At 44.0% G+C, this 24,194-nt stretch overlaps 1 protein-coding gene across 4 annotated transcripts; it reads left to right on the plus strand.

Annotated features, from left to right (window-relative positions):
* The first annotated feature begins 40 nt into the window (after positions 1-40).
* Positions 41-22,449, plus strand: kdm5a (lysine demethylase 5A). Of its 4 annotated transcripts, none has more exons than XM_011490941.3 (28): positions 41-1,079; positions 1,616-1,693; positions 2,657-2,779; positions 3,309-3,479; positions 3,557-3,751; positions 3,831-3,909; positions 3,991-4,082; positions 5,602-5,760; positions 5,926-6,045; positions 6,116-6,274; positions 9,899-10,080; positions 11,173-11,335; positions 11,417-11,536; positions 11,630-11,824; positions 12,553-12,734; positions 12,829-12,953; positions 14,176-14,326; positions 14,410-14,530; positions 14,610-14,786; positions 15,238-15,416; positions 15,919-16,237; positions 16,350-16,910; positions 16,991-17,149; positions 18,477-18,605; positions 18,693-18,840; positions 18,930-19,150; positions 19,397-19,873; positions 21,797-22,449. In XM_011490941.3, exons 1-28 carry the CDS (start codon positions 933-935, stop codon positions 22,082-22,084), a joined length of 5,220 nt encoding a protein of 1,739 aa, XP_011489243.1. In that variant the 5' UTR covers positions 41-932; the 3' UTR covers positions 22,085-22,449. The 4 variants fall into 4 exon arrangements, with proteins under 4 accessions (XP_011489243.1, XP_011489244.1, XP_011489245.1 ...); XM_011490942.3 differs by having other exon boundaries at positions 14,413-14,530; XM_011490943.3 differs by having other exon boundaries at positions 3,557-3,742.
* The last annotated feature ends 1,745 nt before the right edge of the window (positions 22,450-24,194 follow it).

Below are 24,194 nucleotides of genomic sequence, written 5' to 3' on the forward strand. Positions count from 1 at the left end.
GAAAGAAAGAAAAAACGATAGATTTTTTTCCGAGCACCGATGAAAGCACCACGGCTGTTCTTCCCCTCCCTGAGGTAGCTAACTAACACGTTAGCTAATGCGGCTAGTACTATACCTGCAGACGACGCTAAATTTCACAAAAGTCTGTCTTTTAAACTTCGCAACGACGTTGTCATTTTTCGGTGTCATTTCGTTGTTACGAGCGCAACCTACGAACCATTATCCAAATGACGTTTCCTAACACTAGCTGCGCAACCGACAAAAGCAGCTAAAGTTAGCTTGATCGATGCTTTTTTTCCCCTCCTCTCGCTTCGTTCGAGCGTTACAATGAATGGAGGATAAGTCATCAGTCAACAATGTCGGTTCGCTGTTAGCCTAAACCTGAGTGGCAAACACAAATACGGAAGTTAAATCCAGAAAGGTTTATGAGAAAAACTAGCCTCACAATTTCGCTAGCTAAAAGATGCCGAAGCTAACAGCTGATATTAACTTTCTTGGAAATGCAGCTTGAACTTGAAGGGGACACCACATTAGCTTCCGCTGCTCAAAAACAACAGCCTTATGGAGAGTTTAGCGACTTTATTCCGTATTTTTACTGTCCCTGCTGGAAAGCGGATACTATGGAGCAGTGTTGTGAAAGAAGAAACGGGTGACATATTGGATTGACCCGACCCTGCGTCCCAGCCAGGTAGAGGGGACTTTCCCCGGCCTGCATTGGTTCGCTGTTTTTACGGATGATCATGGGTACAGAAAATGCACTGGAGCATTCTTCTGCTTTTTATTTTAATCCAATAATAATCAATGAGATTCTGATCGACGTGGACGAAGTTCCACAACAGGAGAATTTTTCCTAGAGCCATGGATTGTTGATTTTTTTTGTACAGTTTTGCCACATTATTATGTTTTTTTAATGACCGTGGTAGCACTCCAACATGGCTGAGATTGTCGAATTTGTTCCTCCTCCTGAATGCCCGGTGTTTGAGCCGAGTTGGGAGGAATTCTCGGATCCTTTAGGATTTATCAACAAAATCAGACCCATTGCAGAGAAAACGGGGATCTGCAAAATCCGACCTCCCCAGGTAAGATAAAAAAGTGCACCTTGTCAACACAAAAAAACACAACAAATTGGTTCAAAGCCAGTTACGATGTCCTAGTTTTGCGCATGCAAAAGTGTGCAGTTTGAGTTTCAGTTTTCGTCGGCCCTTAAATATGTCAACAGTCACATAAAGGTCAATGAAGTCATTATCAACGAGCTGATCGCATTGTTTTGAAAGCCTGTCACCACCTTCTGATTGTTGTTCATGTTTTGATTAGAAAGTGTGTCACATTTTGACGGACGGCTAGCTTCGTTTAGTGCTGCTTTAGCACTTAAACCAAAAATGTGTTTTTCCTTCTTTTAAAGATGCACTAAAACGCTTAAAAGCTACATTTTCAAAGCTTCTATTGGATGTCTGTTTATGATTAATAATAACAGTTTTAAAACAGCAAAGAATCCTGCATACATGCTGACATCTGACATTTTTTTTGTTTTTTTTTTGTTTTCTAGCTTGCATTTCACTTTTACTAATTTTTTTGAAGTAAACAACATTTATTGCATCTGCATGTTTTCTTGCAGGACTGGCAGCCTCCCTTTGCCTGTGATGTTCGCAATTTTCGCTTTACTCCAAGAGTTCAAAGACTGAATGAACTTGAGGTGAGTTGCCAAACGAGGTTAAAACCTGCGTTTAAAGAGTCATAAAGAGTCATTTAATGGCTGTAGATTGTAAAAAAACAAAACAAAAGTCTGTCCTGGTTTTGAGTCCACTTAATAAAACTGTTAAAATATGTTTTTCCCATACATCGATCTCCTTAAATGATTAAAACAGTGTTTCTTTATTCAAATTGTGCTGAGTCAGGAGCAAAAAAAAAGCTTGTGGCGATGTATAAACTAGAATCGTCGGGCCACAAGCTCCCTGCTCCGCTGCATTCCAATGCATCTGCTTGCAGACAAGTAGATCCATGTACGTCTTTGTTTTCCTCCACTGAGCTGGCAGCTGGATCAAAACTGTACGGCTGGATTGCTCTGAGATTGCTCGCCGTTTTTGTAATGGTAGTTTGTGGCTGTGAGGTGTTGTAAGCTAGTAGGAGAGACTGTAAACAAAAGGATGATGGGAAATGAGCGCAGTATTACTCCCTGCCAACTCAGAGGGGAATTTCTGATGAACTCCTGCTGCTCTGCAGAAACTATGTCCTTGAAAACAACACAGGGGTTTTTGATTTTTAGGCTAAAGACAACATCATCATAATTAAAAGACCACCAGGAATGCTTTAAAAATAGATAAAAAGATGATGGGAGTGGGACTTTGTGTATAAGATACCATTGTACTGGAAGAGTCACACCTTTTCAGTCTAGAGTTCATTTGCATCAAAATAAAAGTCTCAGGTTCATTTTCAGGTTCATCAAAAATAATCAATTCTCCTTAAAACATGACTGCGTTTTCAGTTGATAAGGTTTTCTATTGTTTCCAGATGGGGAAAAAAAAACAATATTAGATATGATTGATTAGATATGATCTCATAACTTTTGGACTTGGTTTTCATAATAAAAGTCCAGCTGTTGAAGTTACTTCATAAAGCTGCTGCGCTTTTACGATCTACCCTCCTTCTGCCTCTGCAGGCCATCACTCGGGTTAAGCTGAACTTTCTGGATCAAATAGCGAAATTCTGGGAGTTGCAGGGATCCAGGATCCGCTTTCCTCACGTGGAGAGAAAAATTTTGGACCTTTATCAGCTCAGCAAGGTAAGACCAGTCTGGAACATTTCTTTTTAATTCATTCATCTTCTACCGTTTTGTCCCTTACGGGGTCACGGGGCCGCAAGAGCCTATCCCGGCCACTTACGGGTGAAGGCAGGAGACATCCTCAACTGGTCGCCAGTCTGTCTCAGGGCCACAATCACACACCCATTCACTCTCACACTCACACCTATGGACAATTTAGAGTTGCCAACTGACCTATGGAGCATATTTTTGGAGTGGGAGGAAGCCGGAGACCCCAGAGAGAACCCATGCATGCACGGGGAGAACATGCAAACGCCACACAGAAAAGTCCCCCATTGATGTTCTGGTTCAGGTCCCCCAGCCGGGACTTGAACGGCGCGAACCACTGCGCCTCCGTGCAGCCAGGAACCTTTTTGTATTTGTAATTTATTTGTGACAAATGGAGCATAAGAATAAACAGGAGCGACTTTAGTTTAGTTTTTTTGTTCCTGAAATGTTTAATTTCATTGAAAAATGTTTTTAATCTGCCTCACAATCCGTGCATTTTTAGATAGTCTCTTCCGAGGGCGGCTTTGAGATGGTGTGCAAAGAGAAGAGATGGTCCACAGTGGCCGCCCGAATGGGCTTCCCGCCCGGGAGGGGCACTGGCTCGCTTCTGCGCTCGCACTACGAGCGAATCCTTTACCCGTACGAGCTCTTCCAGTCTGGAGCCACGCTGACTGTAAGTGTTGGAGCGTTTTCACAGCGCAGCTTCCATGAGAACGTTCACGCCGTAAACCCGCTCGTTTCTCAAATCAGGGCCTGCAGCGTCTGTACGACGAGGGAACCGAGAAGGAGGACGTGGATGAAGGGGTTGGCGAGGAGACGACGGAGGAAGAGCAGCAAGACGAGGAGGAAGAGAAGGAGAAAGAGGAGCAAGGAGAGGTGACGCAAAACAAGGAGCAGATTCTTCCTGAGAGGCGCTCCAGGCGCCTGAAGTCAGAGGTGATGGAGGTGCTGCCGGCGATCGGATCGAGCAGAAGGACAGAGAAGCCGTCCACAGAAGCAAACTGTGTTTTCTTTTTCTCTGTAGAGGGAAAACAAGGAGCCAAAAAGCCTCCAAATCTTTGGGACAAGTCCCAGGATGGTTGGTTTGGAGATCTTATCAGCCGGTAAGAAGATCACTGCCTTTTTAAACATTTAGCAAACATTTAAGTGTCCCATATGTCAGCAGTGGTTTCTTCTCCTTCCAGACGATGGTTATAGTAAGAAACAACGTCAGCTCAAAGCCCAGGCCTTCGCCATTAAGATGAAACCACAGAAGGAGACCCTGGAGGTCAACTTTGTGAGAACTCTTTTATGTTATTGTTAGAATAGAATAAAACAAAACGTCATTTATCCCACAAAATGGGAAATTCCCTTGATCTCTATTAAAAATAGCAGATAGATAATAATTAACATTAAAAATCCATAAAAATAATAATAATTAGTTTCTAGTACCGTGTTTTTTCAACCAGTGTGCAATGGGAGATGGTCAGGTGTGCCGTGGGAAATTGCCCTCATTAACTAAAAACATTTACCATCTCCAGAATAACAGCTCTGTGTTCATCCAAACAGGCCTTGATAAATCACTGAGTAGTTAGGAATATGAAAGATCGTAAAAGACTTTTTTCTTTGTGTTAACTTGATTCTATTAAAGACATTTTGTCTTGATAAGAATGAGGGTACCGCGATTTAGCTGCAACTAAAGCTGTTTTCGGAAAAGTCCCGCCCCTTTAACTGTCTCCACCAATCACTCTTGGAGGATTAATCACATGTCATCAGTCTGACCAATCAGAATTGGTTAAAGTTTTCACTTCCTTGTTCTGATTCTGCTCATAAAGTCTCTCAGTTCTGACAAAAATACCCGCTAAAGCTCATCTTTAGCGGTGCAGCTTTCCACTGAATCCGGTCTCAGACCGTGGAACAAGTGAACAAAACAATGAAGCTCAGACGCTAGTCTCTCTGCCGTCGGCGGATTTTTGCACCACATCTCCCATAATGCATTGGGTTAAAGTGAAAACGTCTCAGCGCACAATGAGTCTTCCTTGTTAGACGTCTTGAAACCACAACGAACACACAAACAGTTTTTGTATCTTCTAACTTAACTTTTATTACATCTTTTAGGAAAAAACAGCTGCAACTTCCAGCTTTTTCTGCCACAATTATCACAAAAATGCATTCGAGATTGTGGAGGGGCTGTAGATCAATACAGACTGAGTTTTTGGATGCTGGTGTGCCGCGGAATTTTTTGTCAAGGTTTCAGTGTGCCGTGGCTCAAAAAAGGTTGAAAAACACTAGACTCTAGTGTTTATGAGGTGTTGCAGATTCTAATAGCTGACAGGAGGAAAGATGTGTGAAAGTGCTCCCTCCTGCAACGAGGTGTTAAAATCTCTGACTGAAGCAGCTCCTCAGTGCACCCATGGAGAGGGGGATGATGATGAAGATGTTGTCCGTGATGGATTCCGGATTCTGTAACATCCTCTTCCCACCCACCCGCAGTCACAGACTGGAGGGGACATTCCGGAACGGAGCCAGTTTGTCGACACCAGCAAAAAAAAAAAAACCTTTTTAAGAACCCTGCAAACATTGAGGCTCCCCAGTCTCCTCAGCCTTTCTTGCGATCTCCGGTAACCTCTCCGCCAGCATTTATCTGTTGCCAACAGCTTATTGGGTAAACGATGAACCCCCAGGCCGCTTCACACCCCCAGAAAGTGGTGGAAGAAAGGTGTAGCAGACATGCCATAGCACTCATGTATAAAAAATAAATAAAAAAACTCAAAATAAACACTCTATAACCCTTTACCACCCCCCCTCCTCCCCAGATTGACCTTTATTTTTGCATGGTGTGTGGCCGAGGCGACAAAGAGGACCGGCTGCTCCTGTGTGACGGCTGTGACGACAGTTATCACACCTTCTGCCTGATCCCGCCCCTGCAGGAAGTGCCCAAAGGCGACTGGCGATGTCCCAAATGTGTTGCAGAGGTAACAATCAGCAGTTGGGGACAGAGAAAGCTCCAGAAATTTATTTGTTTGTTTTCTGGAAATAACAACTATGTGATCAGATTTTATGATTAGAATTTCTTTTGACACAAACACGCACAAATGCATTTTTGCTGCCATGAGTGACCATGACGCTCTCTCTGGCAGGAGTGCAGTAAACCCAGGGAGGCTTTTGGCTTTGAGCAGGCAGTGAGGGAATACACGCTGCAGAGCTTCGGAGAGATGGCCGATCACTTCAAATCGGACTATTTCAACATGCCAGTTCACGTATGTATGGATCAAATTTGGCGGTTTCACACAGTGAGAAAGAGTTAAAGTTTAGATTTCGTCTCCTCAGATGGTTCCTACAGAGTTGGTGGAGAAGGAGTTTTGGCGTCTGGTCAGCAGCATCGAGGAGGACGTCATCGTGGAGTACGGAGCGGACATCAGCTCTAAGGACGTGGGCAGCGGGTTTCCTGTCAGAGACGGGAAAAGGAGGCTGCTGGGAGATGAAGAGGTGATGGAACAACGCTTCTTAAATGGAAAGCAGGGCTGGTCAGACTTTTTGCAAATTGGCCTGCATTCTTGGAACACCTTATGCTCCGGTCACAGCCGACATTTGTCCCACTCGTTCTTAAACGCGCTTTTATCATATGGTGATATGCCACCTGATCCAATCACAGTTGGAAGAGGCAGATTGACCTGGTTGAACTTTCAACCTGGATATAGTGGCTGCAGGTTTTGTACGTAGAGCCTCAAAACAGACGTAAAAACGTGCACGGCGACGCCTAAACACTATGTAAAGATGCATTTATGCGCGTTTATATAGCCTTTACACTGGAAGTGGTTGCTTGAGGGCTGTTGTGATCATAGAATAACAACATTAAATTCAAATGAACACTTCAATAAAAAACATTTTTGCTATGGGATGCAGAAATGCTTCTAAATATATTTTCACCAAATTAAATGAATTTCATATTTCAAGAAGTAAAATGAAGAAAAGGTTTGTGTGGAAAAAAACATCTTTTTTTCCACATTAAATCTGGGTTCACATGAAATGTTGCATATTATTAATTGTTAAAGGCTCGCCGTAAACTTCTAAATGTAATGACGAGAGAAGGAAAATAACAGTGATTATCTTCAGATATACAAACCACACATGGTTTTGGGTTTTTTAGTGTTTTTTTAAGCACAGCTAAATCTGAGGCCGTGGTTCTCGACCGGAGAAAGGTAGTTCTCCATCTCTCTTGGTGGGTGGAGTGTTTCTGCCCCAGGTGGACGAGTTTAAATATCTAGGGTGTCTTGTTCTTAAGTGAGGGAAGACCGGAGCGTGAGATTGACGGGCGGATCGGAGCGGCGTCCGTAGTTATGCGGTCGCTGTATCTGTCTGTTGTGGTGAAGAGAGAGCTGAGCCAAAAAGCAAAGCTCTCAATTTTACCGGTCGATCTTTGTTCCAACACTCGCCTATAGTCATGAGCTCTGGGTCATGACCGAAAGAACGAGGTCCTGGATACAAGTGGCTAAAAAGAGCTTCCTCTGTTGGGGGGCTGGGCTTTCCCTTAGAGATAAGGCGAGAAGCTCCGTCACCCGTGGAGTAGAGGTAAGATCGGGCCTAAAAAATCCAGCCCGACCCGACACAGGCCCGAACCCGGCCAGAACCCGACCAATTAACTTGATTTGCAGGCTGGAGCCCGAAGCAAACCCGAAATTTCAATTTATCCCATAGTATAGGGATCCCATAGAAAAAACCCCAAGATTTAAGGTTAAAATAATCTACATATTTTTATGATCACGATAAATGCATTTGCACAACGAAATAACGCTGGAACACAGAATAAGAGGCCAGACAAAGAGAGTGAAAGAGAGATCTTGATGCGCACTCGCTTAACGCGGAGAAATACTGCAGCCGCGGCGGTGCGTGTTTACCTTTTCAGTTCCCCTGTCTTAAGTTTCTCCTTGACTTCTTGCTGTTCCATATCGGGGATACCTAAACAAAATAGATGCAGACTTGCGGAGGGAAGATTACATTCACGACACGTGCGCAGAGCTGCGGGTGGCCAGTGCCCCCCTCTTTCTGCCAGTTGCTGGACCACAGTGTATGTCAATCAATGGTGGGCTGGTGATTGGAGGGCGGGGTCTACCTGTGTGTGTGTGTGTGCGTGCGTTCGGTGAACGTTCTCCCTCTGAGTAAGAAGCTGGCTGTGCCTTTCGGTTCGTGCGGTAACCGTTCTGACATACAGGATTAATAAAGAGCTGTTTGACAACCACCCGCCTAAGGAGCTTCTTTGCAGCCATTACCAGAAGCCCGGCCCGAACCGACCCGAACGTAATGATTGTCATTTAGTGCCCGACCTGACCGGAAATTCGGGTCGGGTCGGTAGAAACATTTATCCTCCACATTGAAAGGAGCCAGTTGAGGTGGCTCGGGCATCTAGTCTGGATGCTTCCTGGACGGGGAGGTATTCAGGGCATGTCCCACTGGGGGGAGGCCCCGGGACACGCTGGAGAGACTACGTGTCTCTCTCCCAGAGGAGCTGGAGGAAGTGGCCGGGGCAAGGGAAGAGGCATCTTTGCTTAGACTGCTGCCCCCGCGACCCGGATAAGCGGAGGAATCTTATCTTGGATCTTTATATTGTTTACAGTCGATATTTTAAAAATAAGTTAGTGTCAAAAGGTTCGTGTGACAGTGTTGCCTTTACTACGGCTAATAACGGAATATAGCCGATCACAATTAAGAAATCGTACACACATTTTTTTTTAAATACCAGTTTTAGTGACTTTTTTTTTCCTTTTCTTTTTTTTTTGTATTTTCATCCGTTGCTGTCTGATTTTTTTCTTTGGCTTCCACTTTGACAGTTAAGGGGAATTTTATTGATTCCTACAGGAAATCTAGAGTACAAATAAAGTTGAAAGCAGCTGCAGATATTTTACAGAGGATGAAGATAAATTTCACCCTCAAAAGTTAAGGAAATTGGAAGCCAAAAAAGGAAAAAAACTCCACTCTAGTCTCCTACAGGCCGATCCGTGGAGATATTGTCTGACATTAAACTGAAAAAGGTTGGAGACCTGGCGTCTAGAGGGCTGATTTGAGAAGCATCGGATGCAGCAAAAACTTCTGTGTGTGTTGAGCAGAAAGTGGCTTTGAGCAGTTCAGGAAGTGGTTTCATTTCACTGCGTTCTCATATTTTTGTCAAACAAAAACAAACCACAAACATAACAAAAAAATGGATCCAAGCAGCTGTTAAGTTTACGCTGCCTTTTAAACTGCTGCTTTAGAAAAAAAAAAAGTTTTTTTTATTTTTACTTGGATAATAAGTTTTTCTTTTTTTAACTTGATATCTTGTTCTTTTGATAAAAATCATTTTTTCTGTTAATTTTTAAATTTATATTTATCCCCAATGGGCATAAGGACAGGATTACCGTTAAATGTTTTTTTACTAATTCAGAAAGTAAAATACAAACCTGGTAATCCACGTTCTTAAAATTTTCTAATTAAGTGATGTACTTAAAGACCTACTTTGATGAAATGAGTCTTTTTGGTGTTTTTAACATGTTCTTGTGACATTTTTCTAAAAATTGGAGATATGATATTGAGAAAACTTTGCTTAAAATTGCCTTTCTGAGTATTTCTTTATTCAAATCATTGTGAATCAGGAGCAGATGAAAAAGTGCAGTTTCAGGAAAGATCCTATTTGTGACGTAGAAAATACACTGGGCGGGGTCACAAGCTCCCTGCTCCGCTCTGCAAGTACAGAGGGAAAGGGGGCGGGGTTACTCTACACCAACGGTCCCGCCCACAACTCAGAGGTTAATTTCTAATGAGCTACTGCCTCTCTGCAGAAAACTGTCCTTGAAAACGAAACAGATCTTTTGATTTTGGCTAAAATCTGCATAATTATAATTATAAGACCACTGGAAGCGCTTTTAAAAATGGATCCAAAGATGGTTTAAACACATTCGGATGGTTTTCATGTTCACTCATTCAATCGTGGAACGCATTTCATTTTTTTTACACTACACCAGTGATGACAGTTGCTGCATTTTTGGCTTCCTAATGTTTATTTCTGATGGATTTGCATTACGTGGAATAAAAGCACCTTTCTGTTAAGTTAGTGAAACCTTATTTTCCTTCTGCTGACAGGAATATGCAAACTCAGGCTGGAACCTGAACAACATGCCTGTCCTGGAGCAGTCTGTGTTGACCCACATCAACGTGGACATATCCGGCATGAAGGTGCCCTGGCTCTATGTGGGAATGTGTTTCTCCTCCTTCTGCTGGCACATCGAGGACCACTGGAGTTACTCCATCAACTTCCTTCATTGGTAGGTCGATGAAGGTTCTCCTCCATTCAGGTGACGTCTTCTTGACGTTGGCCATCTGGACTTAAAGACTTCTGCTTAGATGAATGGGGAAACAGGATTTAACTTCAAGACTTCGTTGGTGAGAAGCGACCCTGTCTTCTTGCCATGTTTTTAAACGTTCGCCTGTAGTCTGAGGTGCAAACGTGTGCAAAGCACGTAGAACCAAAGATCACGAGTTTGTCCGCACTTCAAAACATCCAACATCTGCGAAGCTGTGGGAAGCAGAACGATCTTCTCATATCTTCCAAATCATCTGTGCTCCTCCAAGAGTTTGTAAATGGATTTTTCAGAACTCCTGTAGGCTTAATTAAATGCGCCCCCTCCCCCCCCGTATGTTGTCCCGTACAGATGCTGCAGGTTTTTGGTTGTCTGGACCCATGGAGGGTTGCAGAGAGGGAGGTGCTGCATCTGAAGAGGAGCATAGGTGTGTCTTGGAGGTCTCTTGTGGCTCATGGAGCCACCTTAAGGGACGTCATGAAAACAGACATATCTGAACTTTGGCGAAGAAGACTCGTTGCTCAGCTTTGGCCCGTGACCGGTTGATGATGTGATCAGTGAGCGGAATCCAAAAACAAACACGATGGAGGATCTGATTGTTCTCCTCATGAACTTTATGATATTTTTTATATTTGCATCAAAACGATCCGAAAAAGTTATTCCTCTGACTAACAGCAAGCTGTCCAACCGGGTCACAGACAGACGGAAGTACCGCTGAAAGCAGCCGTCATTCAGATGATGAACCTCGCCGCACTGGGAGAGTCTCTGAATGATCTCATGAACCCAGATGTGCTAATTGATGCTTTTATAGACCTTTTTAAAATAGATAAATGCTCCCATGTTGGGATCAAATTAAGAATTTTTAAGTTTATGTCAAGTTTCTGAACACGTTATCGGAGAAGCACGCAGGAGAAATTTTGTTGCAAGTCCAAAGAGAGGCAGCATAATTTGACAATTTGAAACGCAAGTTTCATTGGGTGTGGTTTTAGCATAATGCTTAGTTTTCTTTATCTTTTTGAACTTTGTAAAACTGCTTTTGCTTCTTCTGCTGTTAAGGGGTGAACCCAAGACGTGGTATGGCGTGCCGGCCGCTGCCGCAGAGAAACTTGAAGCTGTGATGAAAAAGGTGGCGCCCGAGCTGTTCGACTCCCAGCCCGACCTCCTCCACCAGCTGGTCACCACCATGAACCCCAACGTCCTCATGGAGCACGGCGTTCCCGTACGCGGCCACAGCTTGGGGGTTCGACCTAAAGGGCTGATCGTGGAGTCCAGGTTATGACCAGTTTCTCCCGATGTGCAGGTTTACAGGACCAATCAGTGTGCGGGCGAGTTTGTGGTCACCTTCCCCAGAGCTTACCACAGCGGCTTCAATCAAGGCTACAACTTTGCGGAAGCGGTCAATTTCTGCACAGCCGACTGGGTGACGAGAGACGAACAACTCATAAATCACATCAGAGGTTTTTCTATTTCTGTGGATTAAGGCTTTTTTTAATGTTTCAATTGTGCGTCGTAGTTGCCGATGGGACGCCAGTGTGTTGCTCATTACCGCCGCCTTCACCGCTACTGCGTCTTCTCCCACGAAGAGTTGCTCTGCAAGATGGCCGCCGACCCAGAGAGCCTGGACGTGGAGCTGGCCGCTGCTGTTTACAAGGAGATGAGTGACATGATGGAGGAGGAGAGCAAACTCCGGCAGGCTATGCAGGAAATGGTAACCATCACCTTTCTGGTGGTTCTGACTTTGCGGTAACCCTAGCGTTCTCAATGATCCGTTCCCACTGAACGCCATTTGTGCGTGATAGTCGACGCTCGTCTAAAAGTGTCTTCATCAATCTGCCACTTTGCAATGTGTGGGAGGAGCTACCCCCAAACGTTTTTAGCCTCATTGCTAAATCATGGAAGACACGGATGATGTCGAGAGATCAGGTTTTATTTATTTTGAAGAGCTCTCCAAAAACATCGGTAATCACGTCGAGGTTCATGAGGTCATTCAGAGACTCCCAGTACGGTGAGGTTCACCATCTAGTGCAGGAAATGTGTTTAAAATAGGCTTTAGTAGTAATTCTATCTCTCTGTGATCCAGTTTGATGTCTTGCTGTCTCGCATTAGTCCAATGAGGGTAAAAAAATATCAATAAAATTGGAGGATTTTTAAAATGATTTCTTTTATGTGTCGATACGAATAAGAACACAGACCAAAACGGAGTCCCTGATTGGTTCATGTGAGGTGAAGCTTCACTGAAGTTTAGATATTTAAACTCTGGAAACTTTTGCCACTTGTCCGAATTTTCGCCGCTCAACCCAAAATGTGCTGCTGATAGAAGAATTGCGACGCTCAAAATGGACTGTTCATTGAATTAACATTACAAATAGACATTTGCGTTTGAATGTAGCCTAAAATCCAACCTCATTGGTCTGTTGTTTTATTTTTATTTTTCAGGGGGTGCTGTCCTCGGAACAGGAATTTTTTGAGCTTGTTCCAGACGACGAGCGGCAGTGCCACAAGTGTAAGACCACCTGCTTCCTGTCTGCACTGACCTGCTCCTGCAGCCCCACCAGGCTGGTGTGTCTCCATCACGCTGGAGATCTGTGTGACTGTCCTCTTGGAAACGCATGTCTGCGGTGCGACCTTGTCTTATTGAAGCCACGAGAACATAAAAAAACAAACCCTCCCTTTCTTTTTTGAATGACTTGCTCTCTTAAATCCCTGCCTTAGCTATCGTTATGACTTGGAGGAGTTCCCTTCCATGCTGTACGGGGTAAAGGCTCGGGCGCAGTCCTATGATACCTGGGCAAAAAGGGTGGCAGAGGCCTTATCTGCAGACCAGAAGAACAAAAAAGGTCTGGATATTACAGTTCTGTGTCTTATTCAGACTTTTGTAATGACTTTTTTTAAACTTTATCTAAAAAGAACCTTCAAAACATTAAAGTATAAAAGCTGTCTTAAAAAACTTGTTAATGCTAAATGTTTTGTAGTCACCTGTTTACTTTTTTCCGTCTCATAGAAAAACTACATTTATCACCATTATTATCATAGTTACATTATAGAAAACATGTTGACCTGCCTATTAGCTGCTAAATGTTTTAATAAAATTTGTGGAAAAACATGTTTTTTGAAAAAGATTTTTAAAACTTAAAAAAAAAATGTAAGATTTAATTTACAAGCAATTAATATTATGTGGAGACATCAGGGGAAAAGGCCTATAAACTACAAAAATACAACAAAAATAACTATTTTTTATGAAAGTAAAGTAAGTAAATCTTTATTTATAGAGCACTTTCTCACAGAAAGACTCACAAAGTGCTTCACGATGTTAAAACAATACAGAATCAGAGACAGAGTGGCACAGGGAGTCTAAAGCAGGTAAATTCCAGTAAAACAGGGATAAAAGTAAACAAACTAACAAAAGTGAACCCAAGTAAAAGTCAGCAAAAAGCCCTCCAACATAAAATTAAGGTGACATTTTTGTCCAAGGCTCAGTCTGTATTTATACATTTAAAAATCGACTTTTTTTAGAAGGGAATTGAAAAAAGGGAATTTTTGTTGTTTTCTTGGCCATAATTTCTGCATATTAGCAGGAATTCATCAGCAGAGACTGCTTAGAGCTCAGGGGGGCTTGTGGTCCCAGTTCAGGAAAATATTTGAATGAGGAAATACTCAGAAATGCAATTTTAAGCTTAATTTTAAATACATATATATCCTCCAACATAAGAAAAATGTAAAAAACAAACACAATTTTCTCTGGAGTCTTTAAGAATCAGTCCATAAAAACCTTCCTTAATATTAAACTGGTCCTCGCTTGGAAACCAATCCCTTAGGAATCAAAGTAGGAATTAGATTAAAATTATTCTTATGATACTTGATATTATTGAGGTATTTTGGCTGGTTCTGAAAAAAATCAGTCTGTATCATTTCACAGCAAAAACCTTTAATCTGAGACAAATCTTTTTTAAATCAGTGGCAGTAGTTTTATAAATAAAGCCTCAATACTTTAACCCAACATGTCAACTGGCCTGATAAACCAGTCTGTATTTGTGGTGACGTGTTTGGTTTGTTCCTCAGATCTGATTGAGCTCAAGGTTTTGCTGGAGGACGCGGAGGACAGGAAGTATCCGGAGAACGCTTCGTTCCGCCGCCTGAAGGAGATCGTGAAGGAGGCGGAGACGTGCTCCTCCGTGGCTCAGCTGTTACTCAGCCGCAAGCAGAGGCACAGGTCTGTTACCGCGGGAACAGAAGCTCACGAGAAAGTTTGAAAACAACTTTTGATGCCTTGGTTTTCCTGCTCGCTTTCTCCAGCAGCCGTCTCCGCTCAGAGAGCAGCCGGAATCGCACCAAACTGACGGTGGACGAGCTCAAAGCCTTTGTGGACCAACTGTTCAAGCTGCCGTGTGTCATCAGCCAGGCGCGACAAGTCAAAGTTAGGCTCTTCCTTCAGTATTCTGTTTTACTCTGTGATCCTGCGATCCATTTCCTGTGATCGGTTTTTGTGCCATCAGGAGCTGCTGGAGAACGTGGAGGACTTCCACGAGCGAGCCCAGGTGGCTCTGTCGGAGGAGATGCCGGATTCTTCCAAGCTGCAGGCGCTGTTGGACCTGGGCAGTGGGCTGGATGTGGAGCTGCCGGAGCTGCCCCGAATCAAGCAGCAGCTGCAGCAAGCCCGCTGGCTCGACCAGGTGAGGCCGCCTCCGTCGGATGTGGCTCTCGCCGCTCGTTTCTACTCACAAATACATAAATGTGTGGAGGAAGAGTTCTGGAGTGGAAACCAAATAAATCACTTTGTTGTTTTTTTTACGTTAGTTTGTTTCACTTCAAGTTGTGCCTTTATAGTTCTAATGGATCCCAAGCTTAAAGTCCCGATCTGATCGTCAGTTTCAGAAGCATTCCCAGTCTTCTTTTTGATTGATTGATTATGCTGTCATGTAGCCAAAATCCTGATTTACAACGATTTGATTAAGAAAATATAAAGAAATTCAACTTAAAGCTTTATTTTCTTTGCATATGTCCTCCATCATGAGAAAAACACCTGAACATGTTAGAAATACCACAAACACCAGTTTGATTGGAGTGGGTCTTCAGAGCTTTGTTTTTCTGTCTCAAATCTGTTTTTCTTTTCTTAAATCGCAGGTCCACGTCACTCTGGCTGAGCCCCAGCGGGTCACGCTGGAGCTGATGAAGAGGCTGATAGACTCTGGGGTCGGCCTCGCTCCTCACCACGCGGTGGAGAAGGCCATGGCCGAGCTGCAGGAGGTCCTCACGGTGTCGGAGAGGTGGGAGGATAAGGCCCGCGCCTGTCTGCAGGCCAGGTAAACAGCCAGAACCGACTCAGGCCACATTTCCAAGCTTTTATCGTGAAAGGCAACTATGATAGAAAATCTTTGTCAAACGAGTTTAAAAAAAATGTATCAGAGCAAGAATTGGTATTGTGACAAATATGATGACTGAGTAATAGCTGTTTACAGTCTCAACAGAATATAGTCTATGGGATTCTGGCTTCTTGGAGACGGCGGGTACTTCCTGTTTAGAATTTGAGAGGGGAGGGGTCACCCAGTCCAGTTCTTATATAAAGTCAATGGTTCAAATGCATTAAAGTGTTGATTTTGAGGGGGGGGATACAGGTTTTGTCTCCTGCTTTTATTAAAAATCAACAAGTTGGATAGTTTCTGACTGATGGCAACATAAAGCCAAAAAAAAACATATGATTATAAAAAAAAATAATATTTTGGTTAACAGAATGTAAGCCTTTATAGTCGCTCTGAACTTCAAAATAACATCCTGGCCCCTCTGTCTGTCCTCTTGGAAACTCAGACCTCGCCACAGCATGGCCACCCTGGAGAGCATCGTGGTGGAGGCCAGGAACATCCCGGCGTATCTCCCCAACATTTTAGCCCTGCGAGACGCTCTGCAGAAGGCCAAGGAGTGGACGGCTAAGGTGGAAGCCATTCACTCTGGGAGCAGCTTCGCCTACCTGGAGCAGCTGGAGAACCTGCTGGCCAGGGGTCGCTCCATCCCCGTCCGTCTGGACCCGCTGGCTCAGGTGGAGTCTCAGGTGGCTGCGGCCCGAGCCTGGAGAGAGAGGACGGCTCGCACCTTCCTGAAGAAGAACTCCACCTACACTCTGATTCAGGCGAGCAGCTTCATGTTCTTGAAATAAAAAAAAGTCACAGAAATAAGAAGAGATTTTTGCCTCTAGCATGCAAATCCAGGATCACTATATAATCTAGAATTGTTTCTTTTAGGTTCTCAGTCCTCGAGTGGATATCGGGATATACGGCAACAGCAAGAGCAAGAGGAAGCGAGTGAAGGAGCTGATGGAGAAGGAGAGAGGAGGCTTCGATCCTGACGCTCTCAGCGACCTGGAGGAAAGCCTCGAAGAAGTGCGCGAGCCGTCCACCGTCGTGGCGGCTTTCAAAGCCAAAGAACAGAAGGAAGTGGAGGCCATCCACTCCCTCCGGGCCGCCAACTTAGCAAAGATGGCGATGGCGGACCGCATCGAGGAGGTCAAGTTCTGCCTGTGTCGCAAGACGGCCAGCGGCTTCATGCTGCAGTGTGAGCTTTGTAAAGACTGGTTCCACGGAGCGTGTGTGCCCCTGCCCAAGACGGGAACCCCAAAAAAAGTGGGCGTGTCTTGGCAGAGCAACACCAAGGAGTCAAAATTCCTGTGCCCGCTGTGTCAGCGCTCAAGGAGACCCAGACTAGAGACCATCCTGTCCCTGCTGGTTTCACTACAGAAGCTGCCAGTGCGCCTCCCAGAGGGAGAGGCGCTGCAGTGTCTGACTGAGAGGGCGATGAGCTGGCAGGTCAAAACCTAAACATTTGCCGTCTTTAATTTGTATAGTTTTTCTTTTTTTTTTTTTGAAAGCTCGTTTTCCTCTTTCAGGATCGAGCGCGCCAATCTCTGGCTACAGAGGAGCTGTCCTCGGCGCTGGCGAAGTTGTCCGTCCTCAGCCAGCGGATGGTGGAGCAGGCAGCGCGCGAAAAAACGGAGAAGATCATCAACGCCGAGCTGCAAAAAGCTGCCGCCAACCCAGACCTGCAGGTGGCGCACATATGCCCATTTCTACTAGTTTGAGCCAACTATAATTCTAGTCTTAAAAAAAATGTTTTGTGTGAAATTTAAAGAGCCACTCCGCCCATCTTTTGAAAACGAATTTTGAATGCAGAAGCCCGAAATGCACATTTATGCACGTTTACGCAGACTTTTCATTACAAGTGGCTGCTTGAACAGGCGTCTCCAATGACGGTCTGAACACAGCCCAGGAAATTTGCCTCTGAGCTGTGAGCAAGACCGTTGCGGTGGAGCCAATACACGAAACATTGCTGAGAGATCTTTGTTTACTGTCTTTCCCACTAGCTTACAGCCCTTCACATGTCCAACCTAACATTACCGGTGCAACAAAAATGGCAAGCAATGTTAGAGCTATCCAGCTATACAGGTTTAAACTAGGGGTGCCAAATGTATCACTGCTGAAAAACAATGTTCGGCGTGTGGCGCAATCACCATGCATCGGCGATCTGCCCCCTACTTGCAGTTCCGGCTGCGTGGAAATATTTCAAGTATTTCCAGAGCTAAATTGTCAGAAGGGGTTCATGGGCCAAAGCCTTCACCACATCTGCATTAACTGGGCTAAAAGGAAGGCTAGCGGTGCTAGCGGAACTCCTTCAGTGTCCCACGTGTTTGAAAAGCTGAAAGAATTTGCAGGAAATTGATGTTTTGTGTGAAGACATAGCCTTATATTAATAAAATACACTAGTGCACTCACTGGAAAGACTTGGATAATAAAATATAAAATAAACATTTGTTTTATTTGAAAATGTTGTGTAAAATGTATTCTAGGCTATTTCTGCAATATTAAACAAAAAAAACTCAACATCCTCATTTGATATTCGGTCACTATTCAGTATTCAGCCCAGCGTTTTAATTATTGTTGGGCTTCGGCCAAAAATGTTCGCTTCGCTGCGTCCCTATTTTGTGCCAGATACCCGTTCGGACCAGGAGAATGGGGACGCACATGGATCTAGTGGATGCAAGTGGTGCTTTGGAATGGAACGAGAGATTTGTGGCCGTCATGAGAAAAACACAACAAGAACATGTTAAAAAAAACAAAACAATTTTCATTGGAGTGGATCTTTAACGACTGAATGTTTTTCTGGAAACAACCAGTAGAGGTCACTGGAGTTCAGTCATTTTAGTGGAAAAAAGAAGAACTGGATATTCTTTATTCTTTGTCCAGTCGCCATTTAAAACTTCTTTGATGGTTTCTGTACGTTTTAGGGCGTTTTCCTTCAATTCCTGGTTCCAGTCGAAATCTCTGCAGGTCGTCATTGGAATGTTTGACACGTTCCTGTCTGTGTGTTCTCCTCAGGGCCACATCCAAACCTTCCAGCAGTCCGGCTTCAGCAGAGCCACGTCTCCTCGTCCTTCCGTGGACTACGATGACGAGGAGACGGACTCCGACGAGGACATCAGGGAAACGTACGGTTATGACGTGAAGGTGCGAGATCTGAAGGAGCATTGAACAAACTCCCCTGTTTGTTTTGTTTTTTTAATTCATCTGGTGACGTGGGGGGTGTTTGTGCAGGACCCTGGGGAGGTGAAGCCATATCTGTTCTGTGACGAGGAGATCCCTGTCAAGTCAGAGGAGGTGGTCAGTTACATGTGGCCAGCTGCGACTCCTTCCTTCTGCGCTGAGCACGCGTATTCATCCGCCTCAAAGTCCTGTGTGCAAAGTGAGACCACATCTAATCCTTTCAAGGTGAAAAAATGACCCCCTCAGTTCTTTTTCTCTGATAACGTCAACTATTTATATTTTTGCTAGACGTCAGTACTCCCAGAAAGCAGCCGAGGAAGACCCCTCTGGTACCCCGGACTCTGGAGCCACCAGTTCTGGAGCTGTCCCCGCAGGCTAAGGCCCAGCTGGAGGAGCTGATGATGCTGGGAGACCTGCTGGAGGTGTCCCTGGATGAGACCCAGCACATCTGGAGGATCCTGCAGGCCACGCACCCTCCCTCTGAGGAGAGATTCCTGCAGGTCATGGAGGTATGGAGGTCGTCCGTTATGCAACGTTTATGTCGCCGCTTGTTTTCAGTCGTTCAAGACGCACTGTTCAGAGGACTGTATCGAAATATTAAGAAATATAAAGATTTACTTACTTGTCATTGTCAATAATGAGCAACGAAATCGCGTTTAGAGCATCAACAATTACCCTAATAAATAACCAAAGTGCAACATCAGTACAAAAACACAGCAAAAAGATCACTTTATTTGTTTTCTATGCTTTTTCAGCCCGACAACTTGCTGTTGGAAAAACCTCTGAAAATCAAACACAAAGATTCCGAGAAGAAACGGAAGCGGAAGCTGGAAAGAGCCGAGCACCATCACATGCTGATGGCCGCCGCCGCCGCCGCTGGCGGAGCCTCCGCTTTGTCTGAAATCAGGCCATCCAAGCCCAAAGAGCTGAAAAGAGTCGGTCTGGAACTCGGTCTGGGCATCAAACCGAAAAAGAAGAAGCTGAAACTCGGCCTGGAAAAAAACCGGGAGGTGAAGCAGCTGGCCAAGCGCCTGGCCAAGGAGGAGAAGGAAAGGAAGCGAAAGGAGAAGGCGGCTGCAAAGGCCGAATCCATCAGGGAGGGTCTGGACCAAAGGAAGGTGAAGAAGATCCTGGATATTCCCTCCAAGTACGATTGGTCGGGGGCTGAGGACTCGAATGACGAAAACGCCGTGTGTGCTGCTAAGAACTGCCAGAGACCATGTAAAGACAAGGTGAGGACATCCCTGAGTATGATCAGCAAAACAAAGAGAACGCCGGAGTTATCGCCAAACGAGCAGAATAACTCGCACTCTTGGAACGACTATAACTCTGCGACCATTTACAACCTGAACGTAATTCTGAGGCAGGAAAAAGCTGCTTTTCTCCAACTCGGAATCCGCTGGAATGAGGGGAATTCCATAAACGGTAGTCAAATGAATGTCAAGACTGGAACTAAAACTCCAGCGGTAAAGGGGGGAGAAAATGTAAATGAGGAAGTCACCCCCTCTAATTAAAAAGAGATCAGAAATGTAGATGAATAATAGTACTAATAGATCAGATCACCTCAGCTGGTATTAACATGCAAAAAGTGAACAGACACCTTCAATTTACAAAATTCTTTGTGTAATACGCAGTCGGAACAATTACAATGTACTCCATAGTATTAGTCACAAGTAGATCTCAAGTCTTTGTCCTCAAGTCCAGAGTCAAGTCCCAAGTCTAAGCAGGCGAGTCCAGAGTCAAGTCTCTAGTCCAGAGTCAAGTCCCAAGTCTAAGCAGGCGAGTCCAGAGTCAAGTCTCTAGTCCAGAGTCAAGTCCCAAGTCTAAGCAGGCGAGTCCAGAGTCAAGTCTCTAGTCCAGAGTCAAGTCCCGAGTCATTTTCCTTGTCAAAGTATTAAATAGATTTAGGTAGTCTCCATTAAGCACTCCAGAGAGAGCTAGAAAACAGGGAGGCCAGCCCTGTCCTAGTCAAAGTATGCAAGTCCAGATTCAAGTCCTAAATCAAAGGAGGCAAGTCCCAAGTTGAGACTGACAAGTGTCAAGTCCATGTTCTCCCACTGAACGTTTCAAGTCCTTTGGAGTCCTTAGAACAACAGAGTAATTTTTTTTAGGTAACTTTATTTATCCCACAATGGGGAAATTCACTTATGTGTAGCAGCAAGAAAATAATTTTCTTGTATTTTTCTTACATTTTTTAATAATATTTACACAGACCATGGATGCTTGTAAAAACTCTTTTCATTTGTCAAAACTTTGCAAGAATACTAGCTAAATATGTACTTGAGCTCGTGTATTTCCTCATCAAAAGCCCTAAATTATTTTTCTATAACAAAAACCCTTTTTACTGTGTTTGCAATCCAACACTAACAGTGAGTTTACAGTCTCCTAGATTGAACTACGGCGAGCAGATACTTAGCCAAAAAGTTAGCATCAGCTTTCATTCAGGATTGGACAAAGTTGGATGTCGTTGAGTGTCCGTGGAAGTGGACATTCTGCAACATTGACAATTATTTTCTCAAATTTTCAATACCTCTTTTTGTTTTTTTTATTCACTTTAAACTCATTCTGATTTGAGCCCCATACATTTTCCTTCCCGAATGTTTCAGATTCACAGATTAAGAGTTTTTTTTTTACCTCCCACAGTGCACATTTCCCATGAGCCCTTTCTCCTCCTAACACTGCAGATGTTCTGTTTTCAGCAGCTCTGAAGTGACCTCGATAGACGACAGATTCCTTTTTGTAGCAACATTTCCTTCAGATTTCTGAACTTGGCTGAACATCAACAGCTGATTACAGCACTGTGACACCTTAAAGAGAGTTACGCATGACATATGAACAGATCACACACTCGTGCAGAGGTTTCAGGAAAAAGTTTAACCTGTGGTCAGGCTTTGTGTCTGTGGGACGGCCAATCGGAGCATCAGGATCTGGCCTGTCCTGGTTATCTGTAGATAAGTAGAAGTCTGCAAAATAATATTTGAGCTGAAATTTTTCAGAAAACAGTAACAAGTTTCTAAAGAAAAGCGGATTATGAGTTGCAGCGATGACGTCATCGTTCGTGGAGACTTTGACGTGCCTGCTTTGCACCTGGTGAGGTCATATCAGGGAGATGGGGTTAAACGTGGGGTAAACACTCTGTTTCTCTCCGTCCCTAGGTGGACTGGGTTCAGTGCGACGGCGGGTGCGACGAGTGGTTCCACCAAGTCTGCGTGGGCGTGTCCTGCGAAATGGCAGAGACCGAGGACTACATCTGCATGGACTGCTCCCAGAAAGCGGTCGGGGACGCCGAGAGCCTCACCGTGGTGGAGGTGGTGGAGGAGAGCGTGGCGGTGCTGCCGCCGCCTTTGTGCAGCGGCGGGCAGAGCGCACCTTCGTCCCCGTGGGCCTCGACGCCTCACTTCGTCACGGCAGCGCCGCCACCACAGACTCAGGAGGGCAGTTAGCCCGAGGACAGCAAAACAAAAACAATAAAAACTGTGGCGTGACTTCCTTTCTTTTTTTTTCTTTTTTTTTTGGGGGGGGGGGGGGGCACTTCTGTAACTGGCTGGTTTTTAAAAGCACAGGAAAAACATTTGTGGCTTCGGGAATCTTCTCTAAACTCTAGTCCTCATGTAAAGTTTAGGTCTAGATTGAAGAAATCTCTTCCTGAACCGGACCCGATTGACCTGCGAGGAGTCAGAGACCCCCCCCCCCCAACAAAACCGGTTAGCAGTAGAATAATTTATAATGTAAATATGTTTGAGGCAGGTAAACATTTGGGTTGTGTTTGTGTTTTCTCACCTTGAATAAATATTCCTAGTCAAATGAATGTGTGTTGTGTTTGTTTATTCGCTCACGTTGCGATCGGACATGAGAACTGGATGGAGTGAGTGTGGTGACACCCTTTTGTTTCACGATGTCTGACTGGTAGTTTATAACTTCAACTGGAGACTTTTCTAAAATAGAATTGGCTAAAACATGATAAAGACTGGTTATTCTGACAAAATAACTGAGCATTTGCAGTTTATTTCTCAATAGAAGTCTGTGGGATTTTTGACTTTTTGGAACCAGCAGGTACTTCCTGTTTGGAATGCAAGGTAGGAGGGGTCACTCATTCCAGTTTTTACGTACAGTCAACGGTTCCTACTTATGAAGATGACCAGGATGTATTTTGATATTTTATTTCAAAAGTAATTTATTCCTTGTTGCTGTAACAAAACTTTTTAATATTTTACTCTTTACATGTTTCATAATTAGTGTTAGAGCAGACAAACCATTAAAAATGTGATTTAAAGTGGCGTGTACTTACATCCTGACTATCAGCAGTGCAAATGTCTCCTCTGTAGAGGACATTTCTATGCCTACTGCATACCAGTGATTTAACTCCTTTTGGTGTCTGCAGAGGACATTTGATACCAAATGTGAGGACATGGAGTTCTAGGAATTGTAGTTTTAGGTGGATTTTTAACAAATTGACAGGACAATATTTCTTTTCCCTGGAATATAGCAGGAAATGAGGCTTTTCTATCTTCATTATAGCTCAAAGGACTTTACAGTCACAGTCTCAACCTGATGACAGCTGGAACCACCAAGAGCAGTGGCGGTTCTACACTGAATTACTCCCTGGGGGAGACGTCTGAACACTTTTTAAGAGAAGAAAAATCAGCTCAAAGATGCTGTTTTTCTGCGTTTGTCCGCTTAAGTGAGGTTTCTCACCGTACAGTCATAGTAAATGGGAAATATTTATCTTTAAAATGACCTACAGATTTATGAAAATTCCATTGACTCATTATAAAACCCAACATGATGGGAAGAAAAGAAATATAAACTTCATACATGCAAGCTGAAAATGAACACACTTCACCCTAAAATCCCCAGTTAGCTGTTTAAAGAAAAATGTGGAAACCATGATCGTCTCTCTGTATAGACTTCTGTGTTCTAGATCTGCAGGTTTTTTACAAAAAAAACAAGTAACTACAACGTAATCCAGAAGTCACTGTAACATTGGGATATGAATACTGTAAAGTAAGGGATTACTTCAAAGTGACAATAATTAGTATCTGTAATGTATTGCAGTGTGGAAGTAACTTACTGTTCATGAATCATCCATCAGACTCTGGAATGACCCTGTGACCCTGTAAAGTTAATCTTTGCATGTTGTCACGCATGTGGTGGATTCTTACTATGTTGGCCTTCATGTTAAACTCCATGTTGTCTTTTTTGCAATTGTTTTTTTTTTCTTTTTTTCCCACTAATCTCCCTTCAGCTGAAAACATTTAAGCTTGTTCTATTATTTGGAGTTCTGCTTCAGACATTTGGGATTCGCATGGATGAATTCTGTAGACCATGGCTGGGCCCGGTTGGGGGAGTTTTGACTCAGTCGGGTTGAATCCGGACTGAACTCAATGGAGCAGCTTCGGCCTCCGTCTGAGCAGCTGGCCTTTGTCTCTGAAAGGAGGAGACCTTCTCTCAAAAAGTGACATCAACAGATGAAAGCACAGAAAATGACCCTCAGAGGTTGCCGTCTGTTGCACCTGAGTTAATTTAATTCACAGATAGAGATATTTTTTTTCA

This window comes from Oryzias latipes, chromosome 23, assembly GCF_002234675.1.
Source record: "Oryzias latipes chromosome 23, ASM223467v1".
In the NCBI taxonomy this organism is placed as follows: domain Eukaryota; kingdom Metazoa; phylum Chordata; class Actinopteri; order Beloniformes; family Adrianichthyidae; genus Oryzias; species Oryzias latipes.